This window comes from Ascaphus truei, chromosome 3 (assembly GCF_040206685.1).
Source record: "Ascaphus truei isolate aAscTru1 chromosome 3, aAscTru1.hap1, whole genome shotgun sequence".
Taxonomy (NCBI): domain Eukaryota; kingdom Metazoa; phylum Chordata; class Amphibia; order Anura; family Ascaphidae; genus Ascaphus; species Ascaphus truei.
In genome coordinates this window covers 345076202-345101072 of record NC_134485.1, presented here as the reverse complement: position 1 = coordinate 345101072, position 24871 = coordinate 345076202, and the positions used below count along the sequence as shown (strand labels likewise).

The window sequence follows — 24871 nt, the reverse complement described above, 5'->3', positions numbered from 1 at the left end:
ACCTTGGGGCATACGGGTGAATTGATAGAATCCCAGGGGGCAGATGAAAGCTGTCTTCTCCTGGTCTTCCGCCGTCATGGGCACCTGATAGTACCCGGATCGGAGGTCAAGCACGCTAAACCAGTGACTCCCATTCAGCGCATTCAGGATCTCTTCAATGCGCGGGAGGTTGTATTGATCCGGGATCGTGCGATTGTTCAGTGTTCGATAGTCGATACACAGTCGTACGGACCCGTTCTTTTTCCGCACCACCACGATGGGCGACGCGTAAGGTCCTCGTGATTCCGTCACAATCCCAGCTGTTTCCATGTCTTGGATGGCGTTCCTCACATCGTCCACATCTCGAGGGGCAAGGCGGCGAGAATGTTCTCGGAACGGAGTGGCATCACTCATCCGAATGGTATGTTGGGCACTGCGGCTGCACCCCACATCCATCTCGCTCGTGGAGAACACATGTCGTCGTTGCAGCAGCTGGGTGGTCAACCGCTCTTTCCACTCTGTGGACAGCGTCGACTCGCCGAAATTGAAGTCCAGATCGACTATCCGCTCGTGCGCGGCCGCCGCCTTCACCTGAGGCGTGGCTCCCACCGGGCTGACCGGATATATGCATCCCAACTTCTGGTCGACATCAAACTCCATCGGAAAGGGGGAGAGATTCTGCACGTACACGTGGGTTCGGATAGGGATCTTAGCCGTCCATTCCCTCACTTCGGGTAGTACTCTATACCCTCGCTGAACCTCCTCTTCTTCAGGCGCACTCTCCAGCGAGAACAGTTGGTCGTTCTGGTCTCGGTCAGGATAACAACACCAGACGGCCATCTTTTGCACTCCCCCTGGTAATATGGTCGTCAGTCCTCGTTGACGATTGTAGAGGTCCCCATGATGCTCCAAGGCATATACCCGGTGGCACTCTTCTCGTAAGATGGGGTCTAGGAGCGAATCGGCCAGCGGCAACTCGTTGGTCTCTTTCAAGTAGGCTCGGATTATAGCTTGCACTATGTCCGCATTGGTTCCCAAGATGATGGGGTACTTGCAATGGTCTTGGGGCTCCGGGCATACCATGGCCGCCACCTGCATGAGGTGCTTCTTGCCGGTGTTCAGTTGGAGTATGTCCAGTTGGACCTTTACAATCCCATCGATGGGGTAGTCTTCATTACTTAACCCCCTAACCTTCATATGTTCGGCCGGCCTTAGTGGGCAGTGTTGAAGGTGCTGATCATAGAACCTGCGATAGATTATGGTTACTTGTGACCCTGTGTCCAATAGGGCCGAGGCGTAGATCCCTTCTAGTACCACGGGCACGATGGCCGCAGGGCCCACTTGACTGCAAGCTTCACCGGATGAGGCGTCATCCTTGGGGCCAGGGTCAGAAGGCGCATCCGGGGTTTCCGAATGAGGGAGTCCGAGGTCAGCTTCTGCCATTGGTACACTGCAGACCATAGATCGGGCTGATTTTCCTCTATCGGGAGGGTGTTCCTCAGGGTGACCTTCCTTTTCTGGGCAGTTACGGATCACGTGGCCCTTCTTACCGCAGTTATAGCATACCACCGGGCGGCTTTCCGGGCGACTCGTGGACGGGGAAGATGGTCGGTCGGGGGGTCTTGGTTTGTACCCCTTGGACAAGGCAGCAGACTCTTCCTTCTTTTCCGCGGAGCCCTTTCCTTTGGAGGCAGAGGAACTCTTAGGTGTAGCGGTGGAGTGTAGCATAACATGAGCCTCCTGTAATTTCACTTGCCGCAACAACTCGGTGAACTTGTAGGGGCCCCCGTCCATTATCTTGCTGCAGAGCATGTTGGCTATGGGGTGAGTGGGGCTTGATACCCGCAGATACTGCTTATGGAGAGCTTCATCCATCCTCGAGGCGGAGACCAGCTTACGATTTAGTAGGACCCCGAGGACCAGCTGTAGGCGGTGGATAAAAGCCGACAGGTCCTCTCCTGGATGGAAGTACTTCGTCCAGAGCGCCCCTTCGTCTTCTGCTAGTCCGTACGCCTCCAACAGGAACGCCACCATTTCCAACGCTGTCAACTCTGGGTGTTGGTCCCTGTGGATGGTCAACATAGTAGACGCAGGGGGTCTGAGGCATTCCATAATACGCTGCCGCTTTACAGTGTCAGTGCACGACCACTCCTCTACTACTTTTACTGCATTCTCCCTCCACAGGTCTATTCCTTCCTCCCCCTGGGGTATTGGTAGTATTCCAGAGAAGGCCTTAAGCTTCCTATAACTTTGAGACTGGGATGCCACAGTGAGGGCTTCTACGAATTGGGGTAGCGTCACCCCCATTATGGAACCTTCGTTTGTTGCTCTCTCTCCGATAGGCCGGGAGTTTACCTCGCGGGGTACGGTGTCGGGTGGAGAGGGAGGACCGTCAGCCCAACTACTGGCGTCCGGGAGGGCGCTTGGGGTGAAGGAGACTTTGAGTTGGGGACGGGCAACCCGGTTTGGGGTACTGGACACGGGGGTAAGTGGTGTCCAGGTACTGGTGGACGGTTCGTCGGGATCTTGAGGAGGGGCTCTGATCGAGAACATTTCCCGTATTTCTGGCAAGTCCGAGTATATAAGGGGGTATCCTTCTGGTGGGCACTCGGGGGCTGTCAGAATATTCGGGGCCACTTCAGGGCCTATGTCCCGGCATACTGTGAATAGTAGTGCACTCAATTGGTAAGTAGAGTCGAACACCCTGCCACGGTACCATATTCTATCTGCGCCTAAGAGCCTGCTCAGTGAGTTCCGGATGTCAGTTTCAGGCACTAACGCCGGGACGTTCCCTACTGCAACCACGTGTCTAGGTGGTTCACGGATGGTGGTGGCCCACGCGTGGACCTCTTGACGTGAGGGAATTACCATGGTGCTGATTTTTGGTGATTCGGTTTAGAATAGGGCACCCCAGGTCTAAGATCTCAGCAGCGCCTCCAAATGTAACGGTCATATCACCCCACCCAATCGCATATACCGCGTGCGTGGAGAGAACATGCAATGTTACCAAGGGGTGCGTGGTGCAATACCTGTTGGCTCACAGGAGGCTGAGCCTCCGCTATAGGGAACCTGGGGCAATATATTACAATACTAATGATGCAGCGCCTCCACCTGCGATGGCTCCCACCAGAGGGGGAGTAGTTCCTCGCAGGACAATACACAATGACCACACGGACAGCTCTATATAACTATTGACTTTACTACTTGCAGCAACATATCTCATCACATCTCAACACATGCGCCACGGCGGACGCTAACCACTCTAGGCGTCACGGCGGACGCTACCACCTCTAGGCGTCATGGCGGACGCTACCACCTCTAGGCGTCACGGCGGACGCTACCACCTCTAGGCGTCACGGCGGACGCTAACCTCCCGCAGAGTGACCCCACCCTGTGTCCAGTAACCCCCACCCAAATGTCTTGCACTCCCAAAGTCATATACCAATGTCTGCATATATGTGTGTGACTGCGCAGCCACTATGTCTGGTGATTAGGCCTTGTTGGTGCATGTGAAGGGTAGGTTACCTGCCCGCGGCTCCAGCCACGGGTACCGCGATATCACGGAAGATCCGCCCGATCCGACGTTGTCCTCCACACCGCGTTGGGTGACCTCCAGCGCGGATAATATCACCTTAGTCCCAGGGTCTTTAGTGGTGTTCTGAGCCCAGAACCCACCTCACAGTGCCGCACGACTTAGGCACTGTGTCCCTGACTAAGCTACCAATAAATGGGGCAGTGTCCCTATCTAGGGCCTGTCCCTAACTCCACAATCTATTTGGTGGCTCAGGACCTAACTGGGGCCTTGGGGCTGCTGGCCTAATGCAGAGGGTCACTGACCCCTGCATCTACCTCTTACCCCTAGCTGGTCCGGATCCTGACTGACTCTGTCTGGCAAACCCCGCGAAAATGTATCTCTCTGGGAGCAGGGGAATCCGGCCTTCCGATTGGCTCCCTGGCGTCACGTGTCTCTGCCCCTGTGCACCCTGGGGGCTGTCCTTCCCGCCCTGCATGTGCGCGAGCTGTTTGGGGGCCTCTCGCGCTAGCTGGCGTCCTGCGCATGCGCAACAGCGCTGAACATGGCGGCGCCCTTCACTTCAGCCGCCGGGCCCTAGCTACCAGGGATTCCGATGCCGCTCGCGTCCCTAGCAACCCAGCAACGCGCGGCTCGCGGGACAGCAGGAAGGGGGGTGAGTGCTCCAGGGGGGGCCTGGCTACATCAGGCCCCACCCTGGGCTGCTCTGGGGATCGAGACATCACGCAGGGTTATTTAAGGAGGGACTATTCAAGAAGGTTAGCTTCTAGGAGGACATGAGGAGAGGAGCCTCGGGGAGAGTAGATAAGTAATATATAGACCAGAATGCCCTGTTTATTATGTTTTAAATAGGGACAGTACCCGTTAAGGTAGGATCCCCGAAAGAAGGAATGGAATCCTGAATAAGTAATAAAAAGGAATATGAAACGGATCAGCTCTAACCGCGGATCGGCGCTAATATTCCTCATCAGTCTGTATGGAAGTGGCAGTTCCCAAACAGGCAAAAGGTATTGGGTCAAGAAAGAAAGACCCGTTAGGAGTCCCATAGGGGCCCAGAGTAGTAGGATCAATATGATGATGGTGTAGAAAATAGCTGAAGCGCTCAAATGCAGGTATATTAATCCAAAATAAGCCAAACCACTAAACCAGGGTACTAACAAATGATATAGTACCTAATGTGTAATAGTATGGGTACTATCCTCCTGAAGACAGGTGGTATATGGTACAAGCCCACTTACCATCAGTCTCATTGGCAGGTTCCCCTGGAAAAAATGCAAATACTCACATCCTGGTAGGGTAGGTAGGCAGGCTGTGCAGCTACTAAATGCAATACAGGGAAAAAGGAGACCAAAAGCGCAACAGCACAAACGGAGCAGGAAGGACCCAAAACGAAAAATAATTAAAAGGACACTTTAATGTGACAAAAGACCCATCCAACGCGTTTCGAACGTCACAGCGTTCTTTTTCAAGGATCCTTGAAAAAGAACGCTGTGACGTTCAAAACGCGTTGGATGGGTCTTTTGTCACATTAAAGTGCCCTTTTAATTATTTTTCGTTTTGGGTCCTTCCTGCTCCGTTTGTGCTGGTGCGCTTTTGGTCTCCTTTTTCTCAATATGATGATGGCTCTGAAGCAACAACAGGAGGCCGGGCCCACACTTACTCAGAGCAACTAAGTCACACAACCTTCATTGAAGTGTTAAGAGTAGGCACTGATGGAAGGCTGTATTCATGTTTGTCTGTTATAAAATATAGTACAACGTTATTAATATGTGTATGAGTGGACCCTGTCCATGGGGACACGAATAAATGACTGCTGTACTACAAACGTTTCTGGCGCCCATTATTCTACGACCTTGCTACCTCATCGCTCAGCCATCTGAAACCATTCACCCGAGTCGAGGTGACCCATGCGGAGTGGCCATATGATATACACCGATGTAATCTCCCTAGAAGCCGGGCAGAGAGGGTTACACTAGGGATTAAGAAAATCTATATTTTAAAAAACAAAATGAAAAAGAGCAGGAATTGCTCAGGAAGCAAGATACTAGCATTATATGAGCTAAGCTCATATTGGCTGCTGGGGAAATTGCTGTTTTAAACTGAAAAGAAAAAAAAAGTTATTCTCACGCCATGCAAACCCAGTGCAGCTATGATTTATACCTAAAGATATTATCAATTTAGTACAGTATATATATATATATAAAAAATCAAAAACATATACTCGATACCGTTCTGTGGCTAACTAAATGCTTTGTAACATCGCCCGAAGAAGAGATCAGCGTATCTTGAAAGCTCGCACAAATAAAAGCATTTCGTTAGCCACAGAACGGTATTGAGTATTTGTTTTTGATTATTAAGCTCGTCAAACACGGTACTGATACCTCTACATCTATATATAGATATATATATATTAAACATATTTATATTTCTTAATTTAGAGTAATTCAATCAAATAATATATCTACAAAGAATTATGAAGTCTTTAAAAGCTACGGCCATTACAAATGAGCATGAAACCCCAACATGACCAGGAACTATTTAGGTACTTAAGGCGCATCAACTTGTAAGCACTTATTTTGACTCGAATTAGACCAAATCGGGTAGAAATTTTCGATGAATGGCTGCTTGGGTCCAAAGGATTTTTCTTTTTTAGTGCAAACTAATACGGGTAAGCATTTTAACTGGTGTTTTGCTTTTGGTTCCCATTCTTTTTTGTGTTTTTGTTTTGTTTTGCTCCATTGGATTAAGATGTGTCCTTCAACCCATGTTTTGGTTTGGCCAAAATGTGTCTATTAATTTTGGATTATTGGAAAAATGTGAATTTGATTAAAATAAATAAATCATAACATCATATAATGTGGAGCTTTTGTTTGCTTGCTATGTAAGTGTGTATGCCATTTGAAAACTATTTGGCAAAAGAGGGTTGGGGTTCCTTACAATGCATCTGATCTCAGACACGCTATTAGAGAGGGTTGGGGTTCCTTACAATGCATCTGATCTCAGACACGCTATTAGAGAGGGTTGGGGTTCCTTACAATGCATCTGATCTCAGATGCGCTATTAGAGAGGGTTGGGGTTCCACAGAATCTCACAGTATAATGATAGGGTTTCCTTAACCAAAAACAAGTTGAAAACCACTGTAGTAGTCAGTCACCCAAGTTAGATGGTGTCTCTCTATGCTTCATAAATAAAATATATAATAAAAAAGATGTACTTTTAGAGCGTAGGGACAGGTCAGATGGTGCTATCTAATTCTCTGTCTATCTACTGTATATAAAAAATATTATAATAGAATTATTAAGACAACAGATAAGAGTGTTGAGACACATCGTCACACATTCTCTTTCTATCTATGCTTCTCCTCCTTGCTTCTGGGGATATATCTCCCAATCCTGGTCCCTGCCTTATTTCTACTTGCTCTCATCCTCGCCTCCCACATACAACTTCTAGTCCTTCTGGTGTCAACCCCTCTAACCTCATTGCCATCCCCTGCCACCCTCCCTCCTCTCTCCCTTTCTCCTGTGCCCTTTGGAATGCTCACTCCCTTTCTAACAAGTTCCTCTCTGTCCATTACTTCTTTCTCTCTCACTCTCACTCTCTGCTTCTCTTTTTGCTATAACTGAAACTCGGCTCACTCAGTCTGACTCTGCTCTTGAAGCTGCCCTCTCTTACAGTGGCTTTCTTTCTCCCACACTCTGCGTCCTGATGTCAGGGGTGGAGGCGTAGGGCTCCTTCTCTCTTCCATTACCGAACCCTTCCTATTCCTCCCTCTCTTGCTTTGCCCTCCTTTGAGGCTCACACTGTCCAGATTTTCTCTCCTCTCCCTGTCCATGTGGCTGTCATCTATCGCCCACCTACCTCTACTCATTCCCCTTCTGTCTTTCTCACTTTGAATCCTGGCTCTCTATCTTTCTCTCTTCAGACTCTCCTGATTTTCTCCTTAGGAACTTCAACTGCCACATTGATGACCCCTCTCTCCCTTGGGCCTCCCGCTTTCTCTCTCTAACCTCTTCTTTTGGCCTTCAACAGTGGACTGCAGCCAGCACCCTCAAGGATGGACACTACCTAGACCTGGTTTTCACTAAAAACTTTTCACTCTCTGATTTCTCCATTTCCCCCTTTCCTCTCTCTGACCATCACCTTATCTCATTTTCTCTCGCTTCTCCCCATCTCCATCTACCCCTCATCTCTGCAGAGACCTGTGTTCTATTAACCTACCAGCTTTTGACTCCACTTTGCGCTCCTCCCTCTCCTCTCTCAGCCCTGCTCCAGACCCTGACAATGTGGTCAGGAACTACAACTCTGCCCTATCCTCCTCTCTTGATCTACATGCCCCACTCTTTCTCTGCCGTTCTTGGCCTTCTAACCCCAAACCCTGGCTAAATTCCCACATGTGCATCCTGCGCTCCTGCACTCGTTCCTCTGAATGCTTCTGGAGGAAATCTCACACTCTCGCAGACTTCCGTCACTACAAATTTATGCTATCCTGTTTCATCTCTGCCGTCTCTGAGGCTAAACAAACCTACTTTCTTCAATAATCAACACGCACAAGTCTAATCCATGCCGACCCTTCTCTGTCTTTGACTCCCTACTCAGACCACCCTCAGCTGCCTCCTCTTCTTCCTCCATCTCACCTCAGGACATTGCTGAATATTTCAAGGAAAAGGTGGAATCCATACGTCAGGACATACCCTCTGTTTCCTCCTCCCATCCTACACTGCTTCCTAACTCTCCTCCTGCCTTCCTTGACTCTTTTTCCGCTGTCACAGAGGAGGATGTGTCACTGCTGATCTCCTCTTCTCCCTCTACCACTTGCCCTCTTGACCCATTCCCTCCCATCTCCTAAAACCTCTTGCTCCTACTATAATCCCTACGCTCACACAGATTTTTGTTATTTATATGATTGTCACGTGTATTACCACTGTACATTAATGGCGCTATATAAATAAAGACATACATACACCTGGAACTGATTGACTAGTATCTATGTATACAGATGTAACAGGTGTTACTCCCGTTAACGTGAGGCAATGCCTTAACGCTACTGCATTTTTCAGCAAGTGCTTTTAAAAACCATGGTAACGCGTACAATATCTTTCCAATATTTACTGCGTTATTTCTTGCATTATTCCTTGTTTACTAAGGTAATAACGCATGCTACATCTGTATATAGTCTGACAGAAAGTAGGAGACCAAGTTAGTAGTAACTAACATAGATTACAATTAAAAAGCAATGGTCCTTAATTTGTTCAGATTGCCAAAGTTTGGGGGTTGGTTCGGATTGCAACAACAAATTTAGGTTTCGGAATTGTTAACAATTCTGGAGGGAAAAAAAACTATTTGAACTTTGGTTGAACTTTTTTGAACTTTAAAGGACCAAACTAACCCACTCTAAAAAAACCAACAACAAAAACCAGGGGGGCCTCCAAAGTTAAACTGAGCTATTTTCAGCTCTCTGGATCTTACTGGTGAAGTTAATGGCATTACTCTCTGGTTTTTAAAGGGGATTTAAATAGCTGTCCAGTATGAAGCTGCAACCTATGCAGCTTCCTGTTAGACCGAGGTTTAGCAGCCATTTTGTTTTTGCTGGATGGAGATTTACACCTGGTAACTTCACCTGTATCTCAGGAACCTGGGTGTTCACAGAGCTGAAAATAGCATGGTTCAGCTCTCCCATCTTGTAAAAAAAAAACTAATATGGAAGATTGATGCTTTAAACTTTTCCCAAATTTGACGTTTACTTAAAAGTTCACCCAGCCTTCATTGGGGTTTGGCTCTAATTTTGTTCTGATTAGAAAGGTTGTTCTGAAGTTTGGATTTCGAACCTGTGATCACATTGTTACATATAGTTATGAGTTCAAAACTTTTGGAAATCTGCAACCTATTTAATTTTGTGGAGAATAGCTTGTTTCCATTACGCTGTGTAGAAACCATTATAACACCAATGTATTCAAGTGTGAAATCTTTAGAATTTTGTTTATATCAGGGCTGTGCACTCTTGGTTCCTTGGTACCGTTGGGGCACGAGAGTGGCGGGCGCGGGTGTTGTGTTCACTCTACTGCATGTTCTATGCAGCAAGGTCTATTTACAGCAGTGAGGACAACGAGAATACTGTCCCAGGAATCATTTGCATTTATTAAACAGTCCACATAACTGTAACAGTGATTCTTCACACAGATAGCTTCAATATAAACTTCTCCTTTCCTTATACAGGCGGTCCTCGCTTATCCGCCGGAACCCGTCCCGCAAACCGCTGTCGGATAACGGACCTGCAGATTGTAGGTCCATGTTAATCCGCGGCGTTGAGAATCGGGTAAGCGGTTCCGACGGTCGGATAATGCGTCCAGCGGACTGCATTATTCGGCGTCAGAAATCGAGGACCAGCTGTACCTCTGGTTTCTAACCAGAGGGGGCACTTATCCTTATTTTTCTATACCTAACATTTTACTGCAGCACTTCAACAGGAACTTTAACATGACCTTTACAGCTCAGTCAGACTGGGCTCTTTTATAGAGGGCTCCTAACTCCTCCATTCCCTTTGGGCATACATTTATATCAAAAGGGCACAGTTAAAGATATACTGTCTTGCCCCATAATTGTGATCACAGAGTAACCCTTTGTAGCCCACAGTGCAGAGCTCCACTACCCTGTACGAATCATAATTATCTCTCGTGTCAGGGAGAATTAATAGAGGCATCATTTATTTTCCATGATTGCTGTCACAGGTCCTAGGCCCTCCAACTAACCTTAACCCACAATTATGATTATAGGCTGCAATAACACCAGCAATTAGCAGCTGTTAGAGGGATGGGAACTTCGTGACTTACTGTATATCTCCACTTATATCCATTTAGCTTTAGTTGTTTACTTTATCTTGTTTTTATAATTCTGTGCACAGTTCCAGTCTTGGATTCCTGCTCCTTGTGGTTAATAACTATTATTATTATTATTATTATTATTATTATTATTATTAGCATTCATAAGGTGGGGACATGGGGAGTAACAGGCAACAACAGCAATATTACACAATTGACAGACATTGGCTCAATAGGAGGGCCCTGATCCCAGGTTGATTCCTTTAAGGTGCTGCCAACCACAGCAATTGTGATGAGGTTTGTGGCAAACCGAGCGTGAGTAATTTATTCTACTTATCTATAAATCTAGTCTGTGATAAATCTCATTTGTTCTGATAAGCACTTTTATCAGATCAACCTATTAACCACTTTTATTGCAATACTCTGGAGATTAAAACACTATTATGTTTATAGGCTGCAATAACAGTAGCAATATGTTGTAATCGGTTTGATACACAGGTTTTGCAACTTCATGTAACTCTTTTTGTGCTTATGTAAGCTTTGATTCACTATGTAGAAATACATTGCGTATTCTCCCAATACAGTCGGACTGTCCTGTTATCTCTCTCACTCGCTGCACTTCCCTCAGCATCACACACTTGCACTCCCACATCAGCCGATTAGTGGGGTGTGAGGAGGGGGAAAGGGGGGGTCATTCAATCCAGGACTTTATAGACATTTGGATGATTTAAAGATCTCTGCACAGCCACACCGCTCACTTTAGTGCTCAGAATGACCATTTCCTGCACTATTTTTCATCTCCCATGGAGCATGGAAAAAGTTTCTATGATCTTTAACCCTTTGGGTGCCAGAGGGGCCCTTGGCACCAGGGTGCTGCAGCCCCTCCAACACACCGCGGTCACGACGAACGCGGTGCCACTGGATCCGGAAACAGGGAAAGTCCGCCTCTTCCGTTTCAGATCGCGTTCTGCGCTCCCCTGGAAATCTGAGCAGTAAAAGGCCATGACGTAACGCATGAAGTGTCAGACCCCATCTCGTAACCCATGGAGTGTCAGACCCCATTTCATAATCCATGGAGTGCCAGACCCCATGTCGTAACCCATGAAGTGTCAGACCCCATGTCATAACCCATGGAGTGCCAGACCCCATGTCGTAACCCATGGAGTGCCAGACCCCATGTCGTAACCCATGGAGTGCAAGACCCCATGATGTAGTGGCTATGTCTTAGGGCAGGGGTGCGCAAGCTTTTGTTGCTGCGCCCCCCTCCCTGGTCTCCCCCGGTGCTCACGCCCCCCTTACCTTAGTGCGCGTCAAATGATACCGCAGGGTCATGTGATACCACTACACGTGACCCGCAACGTCATTTGATGCTGTGTTGACATGAAGACACGTCCAGAAGCCGGCTGAATCTCAGTGAGTTCAGGTTGCAGAGGCCTCACGCAATCCCCCGGCATTTAATTTAAATGCCGTGCCACCCCAGAAAAATCACGCCCCCCAGTTTGCACACCCATGTCTTAGGGCACCCAAAGGCTGAAATAAGTAACCCAACCATAACATTCACTCATTCTCAGATGCACAGGCAGTTTTTTTAACAAATTTGATACAAAGCCTCAATTGGGCTATTTAACATAATGTTCACCTAAGTTACCGTCACAAGAATAGTGACGCTTATCCGCTAAAGAGAATAGCATCATGTTAACCAAGTTTTCCTCAATTAAATAGTGTTGCGTACATTTTGGAGGGGCTCAAGGGCTTACAACACTTTGGCCAAAGAGTTAAACTACAAGACCATTTTATTCATAAGATATCTATATCTATCTATCTATCTAGATATAGATATATATTTAGGCACTGTACCGTGTATTGGTGTCTTTGGATGTAGCACTGAGCTCTGTCTGTGTTTCATGTTCTTTCTCTGGTTTTAAATATATATTGCCATGCTCAGTAGCACTCCTCTTTGACACTTATACGCATATATATATATGTTGTGGTTATATTGGGGGTTCAATTTGAGCTTATAGGGGTCCTGTATGTTTAACATAATGTTCACCTAAGTTACCGTCACAAGAATAGTGACGCTTATCCGCTAAAGAGAATGGCATCCTGTTAACCAAGTTTTCCTCAATTAAATAGTGTTGCGTACATTTCTTTACCCGTTTCTTTTGTTTCTATAGCAGCAATCATTTTTAAATATTTATCAAATACAGTCCAAAGAGCTTTGCCCCCATGTTTAATACAATCAAGTTATTTTAAAAAGGGTAACAGAAGCGCTACTTTTTGTGCTCTCCCTCACAGAGGAGGGGGGGGGGGTTAGAAAAGTTATATGATGAACTTGCAACCTGGGGTACATGGCAATTTTATGTCTGCTTCATTTTTGTACCTTTCTTTTTATCACCCCGCATGATGTCCCAGCCTGAGGTGGCGTTAACCTCACTGACCAATAATACTCTGCATCAACTGTATAACTTGCTTAACATTTTCATCAAATGCAGCCACAAGGAGGAAATACTGCAGCTCGTCATTGCAAACTTCTCTTGCTGCTGTTACCTAGACCAGTGGTGCTCAACTTCAGTCGTCAATCACCCCCCTCTCCAAACAGGTCCGGTTTTCAGTATAGCCCAGCTTCAGCACAGGTGGCTCAGTCAGAGGTTCAGTCGGATTGAGCCACCTGTGCTGAAGCTGGGATATACTGAAAACCTGACCTGTTGGGGGTGCTTAAGGACTGGAGTTGAGCACCCCTGACCTAGACTATCAAGTGAATACACAAAAACCCGGATTGAGTTAGTCATCGTCCAATGGGAACTCTCTCTCTCTCTCTCCCTCTCTCCCTCTCCCTCTCCCTCTCTGACCCTCACTACGTTCTCCTTTCCCGATGACCATTTATCTCACTGTCTCTGTCTCTGCCGTCGTTTACACATCTCCTTATTTCTCTTGATTTTAAACCAGCTCACAGTTTCTCAATTTTAGTTCCCCTCTGATACTCTCCAATACTTTCTCCACTCATCCCCTCTGTCCTTCTCCAATCTCTCAACATTTGCCCTTATTGCTTCTGTACTATCACTCTCCTCTACTTTTTTCTGTATTTGATTTGTCCTCTGTCGCCTTTATCTCCCCCCCCCCACTCTCCCATTTTCTCCCATCCCACTCCCACTGTGCATTAACTATTTGAACAATATTAAATACTATCCTCATTTCCAGCAGCCTCCTTCTCAGTTTCTTACCCGCACTCGCTCTTTCCTTGTTTTATTTAATACCTCACTTGTCTACTCTCTCTTTCTCTCCTTTCTGTGTGGTTGTCACACCTAACGCTTTTCTTCCTCGCCTTCCCTGTCTTATCTATTTGTGTCTCTTTACGAATCCTCCATGCAAACACTAAAACACAAGTCAGCTGAACTCCTTCAGTCTTATGCGATATGTGGGTATTATAAATTCAGAATCTGCAACAGTTGGGTTACCATCAGAAATTGATCTCCTACTGGATTTACTCTAATGGATACAGTGCAGCATAAATAGAATTACCAGCAGATAGTCCTATTAACACCATTGTACCCTCTAGCACCAAAGTAGTTAAACCCCCCACTGAGGCTGCACAGCTGTGGAAGTTCTTACCTGCTTGCAGAAGCAGCTGAAAACTTCTTCCCACTTGATTTTCACCTTTCAGAACAATGCAACAGAGCAGAAAGCCGTAAGAATCCCAAAATGATTGCCCCCATAAGAGAGAGACAGAGAATCCTATTTCAGATGAAGCCACCCTATGGGGAGCATGTTAAGCTGCTCCTTCCTATGAAGGTGTTACACTTCAGTCAGCTGCCCATTTCCTCTATTGTGCCCTCTTTGTGTCTGTCTCTCCCCCTTTGCTTTCACTCGTTATCAAATGTTCTGTGTTTTAGTTTTCTGTAGACAGTCCCTTGTCCCTTCCCTGGACACTTGCCCCTTGTCCCTTTCATTCCTTTCTGTCACCCTGGCTTGCTCACTTCATCTCACCCATACCTCTCCTCTGCTTTTCCTCTCTCCCTTGGCACTCCTCTCCCTCGCTCTACTTTATCTCTGTCCTCCAGTCTTGCTTCTCTCTCCCTTTTACTCCCCTCTCCTGACACTTTGTGTATTTTGCTGTTTATCTTGTCCCTCTCTTCTTTCTCCCTTTCCACCCTCTCCCCTTGTCTCTCCTGCCCCTCCCCTTGCTTCTCACTATCCCCTTACTTTCTGTATGCCTCTCTTTCCCCCTCTCTGTCACCTTCCCTCTTTTACGACCACTCCCCCTTTCCCTCCACCTGTTTCACCCACTTTCTTGTCTCTTTCCACTCTCTCACCCACTTCTTGTCACTTTATCTCTATCTGATGTACCCTCTTTCCCTTCCTCCTTCCCTCCTGTACGCCTCACTTTCTCACCCCCAGCCTCACCTTTGCCTCTCTGACCTCTCTGTCCCCCTCCTCGCTGAGTGCTTTCCATATCACTGGAGCTCCCCGCTGCACATAGTGGATACAGAGCCCTCCTGGCTTTATCAGCACTTGCTGACTGCATTAGGACTTAAAACCACAAACTTCAGATGGTGGCATCCTCTCCCCACCCTCCTGCTCTCCCCACCCTCCTGATCTCTGTTTCCTCCTCCTCCTCCATAGTAGCTGATGTCCGTGGGCCAAGATCAGACACAGTTGGTTAAATCAGATAAACGTTGTACTTACATTTATTTCCATATTATTATTTATAATGCGCCAACTTGTTTGCTTCTCAGTACATTACATACACAGGGGGTAAAAGACATTAAACATAACAAACGGATCAACATGATTTTATGCAGAATAAAACAGTAGGTCTGGAGGTTGCTGTTCCAAGGAGCTTACAATTTAAGAGGTGGAAAGGGGAATCACGGCCGGCTTGATGGTTATTGCCATCAGTGCGACTGCACTGGGTCCTGCACTTACCGAGGACCCGAGCTCTCATGTGGGACCCAACCTGTGGAGCGGGTGGGGCGGTGACAATGGAGGAAGCCCACGCAGGTGGAGATCATGAAAGCCGAGCCCTACTTCTGGTGGGGCCCAACTTCTGTGTCAGGACACCCCGGGTGGGCTCCTTCAAGTACCGTCACCACAACTGCCCCACAGGTAGGGCTACGGGGAAGAGAAGAGGCCCAGCACACACACACTGAACCGAGATCCGCGATTTGGCAATCCGGTCCTGAAAGGGGTAGAAGGGCACAAGAATTGGTGCGGAGAGGGGATGGTGTCAGTTTGTTCATGATGAATATCAAGCTATCATGGTAAATAGGATATTCTTTAGTACACTTGCAGTACATTTACCCCTACCCTTTCCAAATTTCTTACCCTTTCCATATTGCTTACCTTTCCCATTTTTACCACACCAATTTGTATACTTTTATTGGTACAGGAATACTTCCAAAGGCATTGCAGTTGATGAAGTTGTATTGGAGATAATGTTGTCATGATGGATGTATATTCTTCCAAATAAGTTATATATATATACTTCCAAATAAGTGTCACGTGAGATAAATTACATTTAGCAGGTATGTTTCTCATTTTTTCTCTTTCTTTTTTCTCCTCTCCGCTTCTTCCCGCTTCTTCCACCTCCCTCTTACGACTCCTTAGTATTCTCTTTCACCATAGCTGCCATGTTTACTGTAAGGAGATTGTCATAAATAGGGTTTGTAGGGTGAGACTAAGTACTGTATATAGGTCAAATACACTATCAATCCAAGAATAATTTTGCATGACAGAAACATTTCTCAACAAATTTATTAACCATGTGACAAATGAGGACTGTTCTGTAGAATCCATTACTGTCCCCTATCTCCTTACTAATTTTGTCTGTTGCATTTCAGGTGTAGTTAGCAATTATGTCATGGGATTCACTAGCCTCTGATAACGGGTATTGGAGTTTGGTCCAGTGTTCATAGCCATTGGCTTGTACAGTATGGCAGAATATGCCGTATGGAGCCCAAATAGCCCTTGTCAGAGCTTATTGAATTCCCCCATAGACTGCAATGCCAATCAGGGTCCTTTAGCACTGATCGATGCTGAGATGGTAATGTCACTATTTCCAAACATGTTTTTGGGAGGCGGCTAGAGCTTACTGCACCATTGAACATATATTCATAGATGACCTCACTAGTAGTCCTATATTACAGAGAGATACTTGAGCCAAATCTGTACACTTGAGATGACTAACACTTGTCAGATGTGTCCCTTACTCATTATCTCATTTCACCATCTTTGTCACCTAAATTCCTCATCTCTTTTATTGGCCCTATCACGACATCCATATTTTTCAATTGTACTGGCTGAATAATATAGTGGTACTTGATGTTTTTATAATAATTTAGATTTGACATACATTTCTTAAGATTGACCATGTTATTGCCAGTTTAGACCAGATTAGACTTTGTGGTATAACAACTCATAATAGCCGATTCGTGTGTACAAACCTTTCAAAACCTTCCGGATCTCTTCTTTATATGCACAGGAATGAAGCATGAGTATTACGAACTTCTTTACTACACAGTTACATAGAAAGGACGACCTTCAGATTTTTGGACCTGCAAATGACATGTTTAATAGTTACACTGCTTTGAAGTGTATGAGAACACTGCTAATAAGGGTGAGACGGTATTCTTTGGAGATGTTTGAGAGGCCTCTGAGCAACAGAGTACTAACCCCTGAAGAAGCAGCAATTTCTAGCTGCGAAACGCATAAGGCTGCGCATGTAGTCCCAGCAACGCGACGTTGTGTCAAAACAAGTGTATTGAATCCATCGCGTGCGCCTATAGTAGGAGTGACGCGATGGAGTCACGAATTGGTCGCGATCGCTGGAAGTCAATGAAAATTGATTTTTCAGCGGGCGCAGCGGGATGTCACCGGGCACGTGAGCGGTTCAACCAATGAGGGCGAACCGCTCATGGCCACGCCCCCGCCACACGCCTTGGTCGCCGTTTCTTGCCTCTAACACTATAGGCAGAAATCACTGTGACAACGGCAACGGATGACATCACAACGTCGCGTTGTCGGGACTATAAGTGCGGTTACGGGTGGTAAATTCCAGAGGTGGAAAAGGCTGGTGGCACAGTCTGGGCATCTGGGGATGTCACAGAGAGAGAGTGGACCTGGAAGTAATCATGCACACTGAGCAACCTGAGCATTAGGTATATTACAGCACCTCTCTATTAACATCGAAGTTATAACGCTTATATACATTATGAGTATTTTACTTTCTGCCTAACCATATGTAAATAATGCGATAATACACCATACATATTCTCCTGTGTTTTATAGGTTGCTCATGTGCCGAGCCCACGAGTTCCTTGGATAGGACCTTGAGGTCTCATCTAATATTAAGTATATTTCTTGTAAATGAAATACCTACACCATTGGGGATTTCTTCACTGTATAGCAACATAATACACACATTTTTTAAAATCTTGTTCCCCTGTGTACATGCGCCTGTTCTTTGAGGCACTGGCAGATTAAGACCCTCTGGGGCCCCTAGGTACCATGACTTTGGGGGCCTTTCCTCAAGGCGGCCCTCCTCCTGCAGCATTACAGCATAATGTGACGTGGTGTTGTCATGGCAACGCATCACCTTGTGACGTTGCAGCGTGACCTGACTTTGGGTCACCACAACGCTAAAGGAGGAGGGCCGCCCCAGAGAAGGTAAGGGACGCCCCTCTCTCTGATAGACACAGCTCCCTCCTCCGGTCGGGCAGACGTTGGATCCCAGCGCAGTCAGGAGGAGGCAGAGTATGGCGGACAGTGACCACAGGGCTGTTGCATCGGGAGCACTGGCCCGGGGCCCTCCAACCTTGGGGGCCCCAAGGCATGTGTCGAGTGGACAATCCGGCCCTGCCTTGAGGACTATTGCTTTGAAGAGGATCCTTAGGAGAATTTTTGAAGGCAGCAGTTTTTTGTATCCGTGCACTTATTTATTTATTTTATAATTACTTCATTGTTTTCCTATGTGTGAAATCTCTACACCTCTACAATCGCGGATATCTTTCGTATCATGTTTGTTCCATTTTTTTTTTCACTTTGGGCATTTGAGCACATTTTAACTTTCACTTATTTGCGGATCTTTTAGGTGACCGTGTATTTTTTCTTTTTGATCTGGTAGTAGAGAGGCCTGTAAACTGTCGCTCAGTTACCTATTTCTCTACCTTCTTCACCATTTCCCACTGGTGTGCCGGCTTTATTGGGAACAGATGTGTTAACCAGTCCAATGTAAACAAAGGGATATGCTGCACACCAAATTGAAAAATGAAATACATACAGTTTACCGGTGCTGCTGGTTCAAGGAGTACCTGTCAAAAATATTCCAAGGCAATACTCAGGAAAAAGGGAATCCAACACTCTACGGATTTTGTATCAAACGAATTTATTGCGCCACACAACGTTTCGACCTAAATAGGTCTTTCTCAAGTGACTAGATATGAAACAACTGAGTATAAGCCCAGTATATACTCAGTTGTTTCATGCCTAGTCACTTGAGAAAGACCTATTTAGGTCGAAACGCTGTGTGGCGCAATAAATTCGTTTGATACAAAATCCGTTGAGCGTTGGATTCCCTTTTTCCTGATTATTAACCAGTCCCATGCCAGAGAAGTTAGCAAAAAAACATTGTTATTTCTTCTAGCACTAAAAGGGGTTAATTTGTACATTTGTGTCACTGGGGTTATGATAATGCAGGCCCATAGCTGCCTTTGTTGCTTGTCTGTGAGCACGGTGCTGTTGGCTGGCTGTGGAGTGGAGTCTTGTCACTGCTGAACACAGATAAAGCTGTTTTTATCAGCAGTGCTAGCCGCCCTCAGCTCTGAGCCTACTTATCTGTACCCAACCGGGAGCAGGTAATATCAGTGTGTGTGTGTGTGTGTTAGTACAGTATATGTTTGTCTGTGCGCCAGTAAATTAGCACTTATATATTTTTATTTAACTTTGTGTCAGTCTATTAGTATTAATGTCTTTCCCTATTTGGGTCTGTATGTACATCATTAGGGGTGTATTTGTGTTTGTTTGAAATACACATGTGTATGTGTGAATTAGTGTCATTGTGCTTTCCTATTAGGGAGTATGTGAATCGGTGTCTATTTAAATATAGGCATGTGTGTGCAAATCGGTGTTCTCATATACATTACAACTAAGTTTGTTGGCCTACATATTTCCACCAAATCTCCTCTGTATAATATACTGTATATATCTACCAAATCTCCTTTGTATAACATACTATATATATATATATATATATATATATATATATATTTAAAACCAAGGCATGGAGAAATGATGATACAGCACACAGAAATAAATTGAACAAAAAGGGTATCATTAAGTCCAATAATAACACCAACGTTTCGGTCCTGCACAGAGGATCTTCCTCAGTCGTGTTATCTTGTTGGACTTAATTATACCATTTTTGTTCAATTTGTTACTGTGTGCTGTATCATCATTTATCCATGCCTTGGTTTGGGTAATGTATGTTGAGTGAATTTTTTCTGTTTAAGGAGTGTCGCTGTTTCTTGTAATTTTAATAATAATAAAAACAAATATATAAATATATATAAAATCAAAAACAAATAGATGATACCGTTCTGTGGCTAACGAAATGCTTTTATTTGTGCGAGCTTTCGAGATACACTCTCTTCTGTATCTCTTGTATGTAATTTCTTCTCCTGGCGATGTTACAATGGATAAAGTAAGAGAGGGTTTTACTTAAAAATAGTGCGTCTTGAAATGTATCTGTGACTGAAGCCTATCCCTCCCCCTGTGCAGTATGCGATTTATGACTTAAGGTGTTAAATGGTCCCTGAATGTTAGTGGTGTGTGTGTGTGTATGTATGTATGTGCGTATGTATGTGTGTAAATATAAATGTATAAAGCGCCCACAGTGTATACAGCGCTTTACAAAAGGTGTGTGTGGGAGTGTATACCAATGGTGGGGGGTAGGTGTAGAAATGCAAGAGGGTGTTGCATTACTATATACAGTTGGTCCGGAAATAATTGGACACTGACACAATTTTCATCATTTTTGCCCTGTACGCCACCACAATTGGTTTGAAATGAAACAACCGAAATGCAATAGAAGTGCAAACTTTCAGCTTTAATTCAAAGGGTTGAACAAAAATATCGTATAAACCGTTTGGGAATTTTAACCATTTTCATACACAGTCCCCTTATTTCAGGGGCTCAAATGTAATTGGACAAATTAACACAAGCATAAATAATATGTTAATTTTTAATACTTTGTCGAGAATCCTTTGCAGGCAATGACTGCTTGAAGTCTGGAATGAATGGACATCACCAAACGAAGGGTTTCCTCCTTTATGATGCTTTGCCAGGCCTTTACTGCAGCTGTCTTCAGTTGTTTGTTCGTGGGTCTTTTTGCCTTAAGTTTTGTCTTCAGCAAGTGAAATGCAAGCTCGATCGTGTTGAGATCAGATGATTGACTCGGCCATTGCAGAATATTCCACTTCTTTGCCTTTAAAAACTCCTGGGTTGCTTTCGCAGTATGTTTTGTGTCATTGTCCATCTGTAAAGTGAAGCGCCGTCCAATCAACTTTGCTGAATTTGGCTGAATCTGAGCAGATAATATATCCCTATACACTTCAGAATTCATCCGGCTGCTTCTGTCACATCATCAATAAACATTAGTGACCCAGTGCCATTGTAAGTCATGCATGCCCATGCGTGTTTTACAGATGATGTGGTATGCTGCGGATCATGAGCCGTTCCAAGCCTTCTCCATACTTTTTTCTTCCCATCATTCTGGTACAGGTTGATCTTAGTTTCATCTGTCCAAAGAATGCTGCTCCAGAACTGGGCTGGCTTTTTTAGATATTGTTTGGCAAAGTCTAATCTGGCCTTTCTATTCTTGAGGCTTATGAATGGTTTGCACCTTGTGGTGAACCCTCTGTATTTGCTCTCGTGAAGTCTTCTCTTTATAGTAGACTTGGATAATGATATGCCTACCTCCTGGAGAGTGTTCTTCACTTGGCTGGATGTTGTGAAGGGGTTTTTCTTTACCATGGAAAGGTTCCTACGATCATCCATCCACCATGTCTTCCGTGGTCGTCCAGGCCTTTTTGTGTTGCAGAGCTCACCAATGCATCCTTTTTTTGTCAGAATGTACCAAACTGTTGATTTGGCCACTCCTAATGTTCCTGCTATCTAATGTATTTTCTTTTTATTTGCAGCCTAAGGATGCCCTGTTTCACTTGCATTGAGAACTCCTTTGACCGCATGTTGTGGGTTCACAGCAACAGCTTCCAAATACGAATGCCACACCTGGAATCAACTCCAGACCTTTTACCTGCTTAATTGATGATGAAATAACGAAGGAATAGCCCACACCTGTCCATGAAACAGCTTTTGAGTCAATTGTCTAATTACTTTTGGTCCCTTGAAAAAAAGGGGCTACATATTAAAGAGATGTAATTCCCAAACCCTTCAGGTTGGGCTAAAGTCGTGAGTGGAGTACCTCAGGGATCGGTACTGGGACCCCTGCTTTTTAACTTGTTTATTAATGACCTTGAGGTTGGGATCGAGCGCAAAGTCTCCATCTTTGCTGATGATACTAAATTGTGTAAGGTAATAGAATCAGAGCAGGATGTAATTTCTCTTCAGAAGGACTTGGAGAGACTGGAAACGTGGGCAGGTAAATGGCAGATGAGGTTTAATACAAATAAATGTAAGGCTAATACAGATAAATGTAAGGTTATGCATTTGGGATGCAAGAATAAAAAGGCGACTTACAAATTAAATGGAGATATATTTGGGGAATCCTTGATGGAGTAGGATTTAGGAGTGCTTGTAGACAGCTGGCTTAGCAATAGTGCCCAATGTCATGCAGTAGCTGCAAAGGCAAACAAGATCTTATCTTGCATCAAACGGGCAATTGATGGAAGGGAAGTAAACATAATTATGCCCCTTTACAAAGCATTAGTAAGACCACACCTTGAATATGGAGTACAATTTTGGGCACCAATCCTAAGAAAATACATTATGGAACTAGAGAGTGCAGAGAAGAGCCACCAAATTAATAAAGGGGATGGACATTCTAACTTATGAGTAGAGGCTAGCTAAATTAGATTTATTTACATTAGAAAAGAGGCGTCTAAGAGGGGATATGATAACTATATACAAATATATTCAGGGACAATACAAGGAGCTTTCAAAAGAACTATTCATCCCACGGGCAGTATAAAGGACTCGGGGCCATCCCTTAAGGTTGGAGGAAAGGAAATTTCACCAGCAACAAAGGAAAGGGTTCTTTACAGTAAGGGCAGTTAAAATGTGGAATTCATAACCCATGGAGACTGTGATGGCAGATACAATAGATTTGTTCAAAAAAAGGTTGGACATCTTTTTATATGGGAAAGGTATACAGGGATATACCAAATAAGTATAAATGGGAAGGATGTTGATCCAGGGATTGATCCGATTGCCAATTCTTGGAGTCAGGAAGGAATTCATTTTTCCCCTTAATGGGGTTTTTGTTTGCCTTCCTCTGGATCAATAAGTAAGTATAGATATAGGATAAAGTATCTGTTGTCTAAATTTAGCATAGGTTGAACTTGATGGACCTACGTCTTTTTTCAACCTCATCTACTATGTAACTATGATGTGAATACCCTCAAATTAAAGCTGATAGACTGCACGTTAAGCCCATATTCATTATTTAACTGTAACTTGAATTTATTTTGGTACACAGCCGAAATAACAAAACGTGTATCAGTGTCCAATTATTTCCGGACCTAACTGTATACAGCAGGGCCCCGCTTTTCGGCGATCCGCCAATATGGCAGCACCGAGAAGGGGGCCGCCATCTTTGATTCTCCATCGCACGTGCGCAGAATGGGCGGTTGCGCCCGGCGCACATGCGCAGACCAGTGTCTGCGCACGCACGCAGGCTGCGCGCGCAGACCATAGGCCGCGCATGCGCAGAACGGCGAAAACGCCGTTCTGTGCATGCACAGAACTGAAAATCGCCGGATCCGTTTTCTGGCGATTTTCACTATACGGCGGGCCCCTGGAACGGAACCCACCGTATACCCAGGGCCTTACTGTATATATATATATATATATATCATCACTAACATACTTTTTTATATATATTATATATATATATATATATCAGTATGAGGAGATTTGGGGCAAATATATACATCTCAATATATATACATATGCTTTTGTATTTGTGAAACTCTACTCCCTTTAATTTGCTTGACACATTGGCTCCCTGTGTGTTTATTTGATCTATGTACAGACACATTTGTGTGAATGTGTCTGTGTGCATATGTGTGCTTGTGCAGGATATATACAGTAATACATTTCCAAGTATGAACAATTGAACCCTTTTGCTGCCAGAGTTAAGCCATTGAATTGCAGGCCCTTCTGCTCACTCTGACCCCCTCCGGCTTCTTTCCCATTGTCTCCCACCTGGAGAACAATAAGGGGTGGGTAGCCATATTGGTCATTTTCTCCATGTATTAAAGTAAGGCAGGAGTAGGTGGTATGATTTTATTGAACCAACAGATGGTTGATAAATTACAAACTTACGTATACTTAAAGGAGAATGCTGAGAGCATTTAGCTTGCTCCAATAAAGAGTATCACCCTACCTACTCCTCCCTCCTTTGTTACATAGTTACATAGTAGATGAGGTTGAAAAAAGACATATGTCCTTCAAGTTCAACCTGTGCTAACTTTAGACGACCGATACTTATCCTACATATGAATTTACAGGCAGTCCTCGTTTTACAATGCTTCGCTTTACAACGAATGGCTTATCCAACGCAGTGCAGTGCATACCTATGTTCATTTTTACAACGCCAAAACGGCTTATCCAATGCTCTTACGATGCTTTGCAACGTTGTTTATGTGTATGTGTATATATATATATACACATAAACAACGTTGCAAAGCGTCGTAAGAGCATATATATAATATTATATTATACTACATAATATATTACTTATTATGTTATATTATATATATATAATACAGTATATACACTATATAATGTATGTGTGTGCTGCATATCTTATTGCCTGCGTAAAATATTTGGTGTATTTTAGTGTTAAAAATGCCTTCAGGAACGGAACCTTTCATTTAAACAGTGTTCCTATGGGAAAACGTGTTTTGCTTTACAACGTTTCGCTATCCAACGCCATTTTGAGTAACGCATTGTGTCGGATAACCGAGGACTGCCTGTACTTGCTTCGCTCTCCCATGCTCTTTTGTTCCCCAAGTTTCTTGTCATTTTGTTTCTTCACCGCTTCCCTACTTTTTCTTAACCTGTTTTTTGTTTGTGTTCTCTTCATTTCATCTTGTCCTTCCACATAACCCACCTCTTTCCCTTTCTGATTCTTCACCCTGGGTCTCTCTTCTCTCCTCCTGTCTTATCAGTGCTCTCCCCTCCCTCCCCTTTACCCTGTCATGCCAGCCATGCCTGACACAAAGGGGCTTATTCTTTCCTCTTAGAGGATACCTGTTCAATCACCACTGCACCTGCCTTAAAGGCGAAGGACACATATTGATTGGTTCTG

At 44.8% G+C, this 24871-nt stretch overlaps 1 protein-coding gene and 1 long non-coding RNA gene across 6 annotated transcripts in view; one reads left to right on the top strand and one right to left on the bottom strand.

Moving 5' to 3' along the window:
- Positions 1-14863, bottom strand: part of NFE2 (nuclear factor, erythroid 2) — a 66289-nt gene extending 51426 nt beyond the window's left edge. The window contains exons 1-2 of one of the 4 annotated variants that reach the window (XM_075591751.1): positions 14728-14863; positions 13936-13980 (exon numbers count right to left, since the gene is read on the bottom strand). In XM_075591751.1, coding sequence (XP_075447866.1) covers positions 13936-13980; positions 14728-14848 — 166 coding nt within the window. In that variant the 5' untranslated portion in view covers positions 14849-14863. The remainder of the gene's footprint in view (positions 1-13935; positions 13981-14727) is intronic. The other 3 variants (XM_075591753.1, XM_075591752.1, XM_075591754.1) reach the window with 3 other exon arrangements.
- A 798-nt stretch (positions 14864-15661) lies between these two features.
- Positions 15662-23386, top strand: LOC142490007 (uncharacterized). 2 transcript variants are annotated; one of them, XR_012799974.1, is made up of 4 exons: positions 15662-15848; positions 16805-16939; positions 17611-17656; positions 21519-23386. It is a non-coding gene; the product is annotated as an uncharacterized LOC142490007 (long non-coding RNA). The 2 variants fall into 2 exon arrangements; XR_012799975.1 differs by lacking the exon at positions 21519-23386 and having other exon boundaries at positions 17611-17837.
- Positions 23387-24871: the final 1485 nt, after the last annotated feature.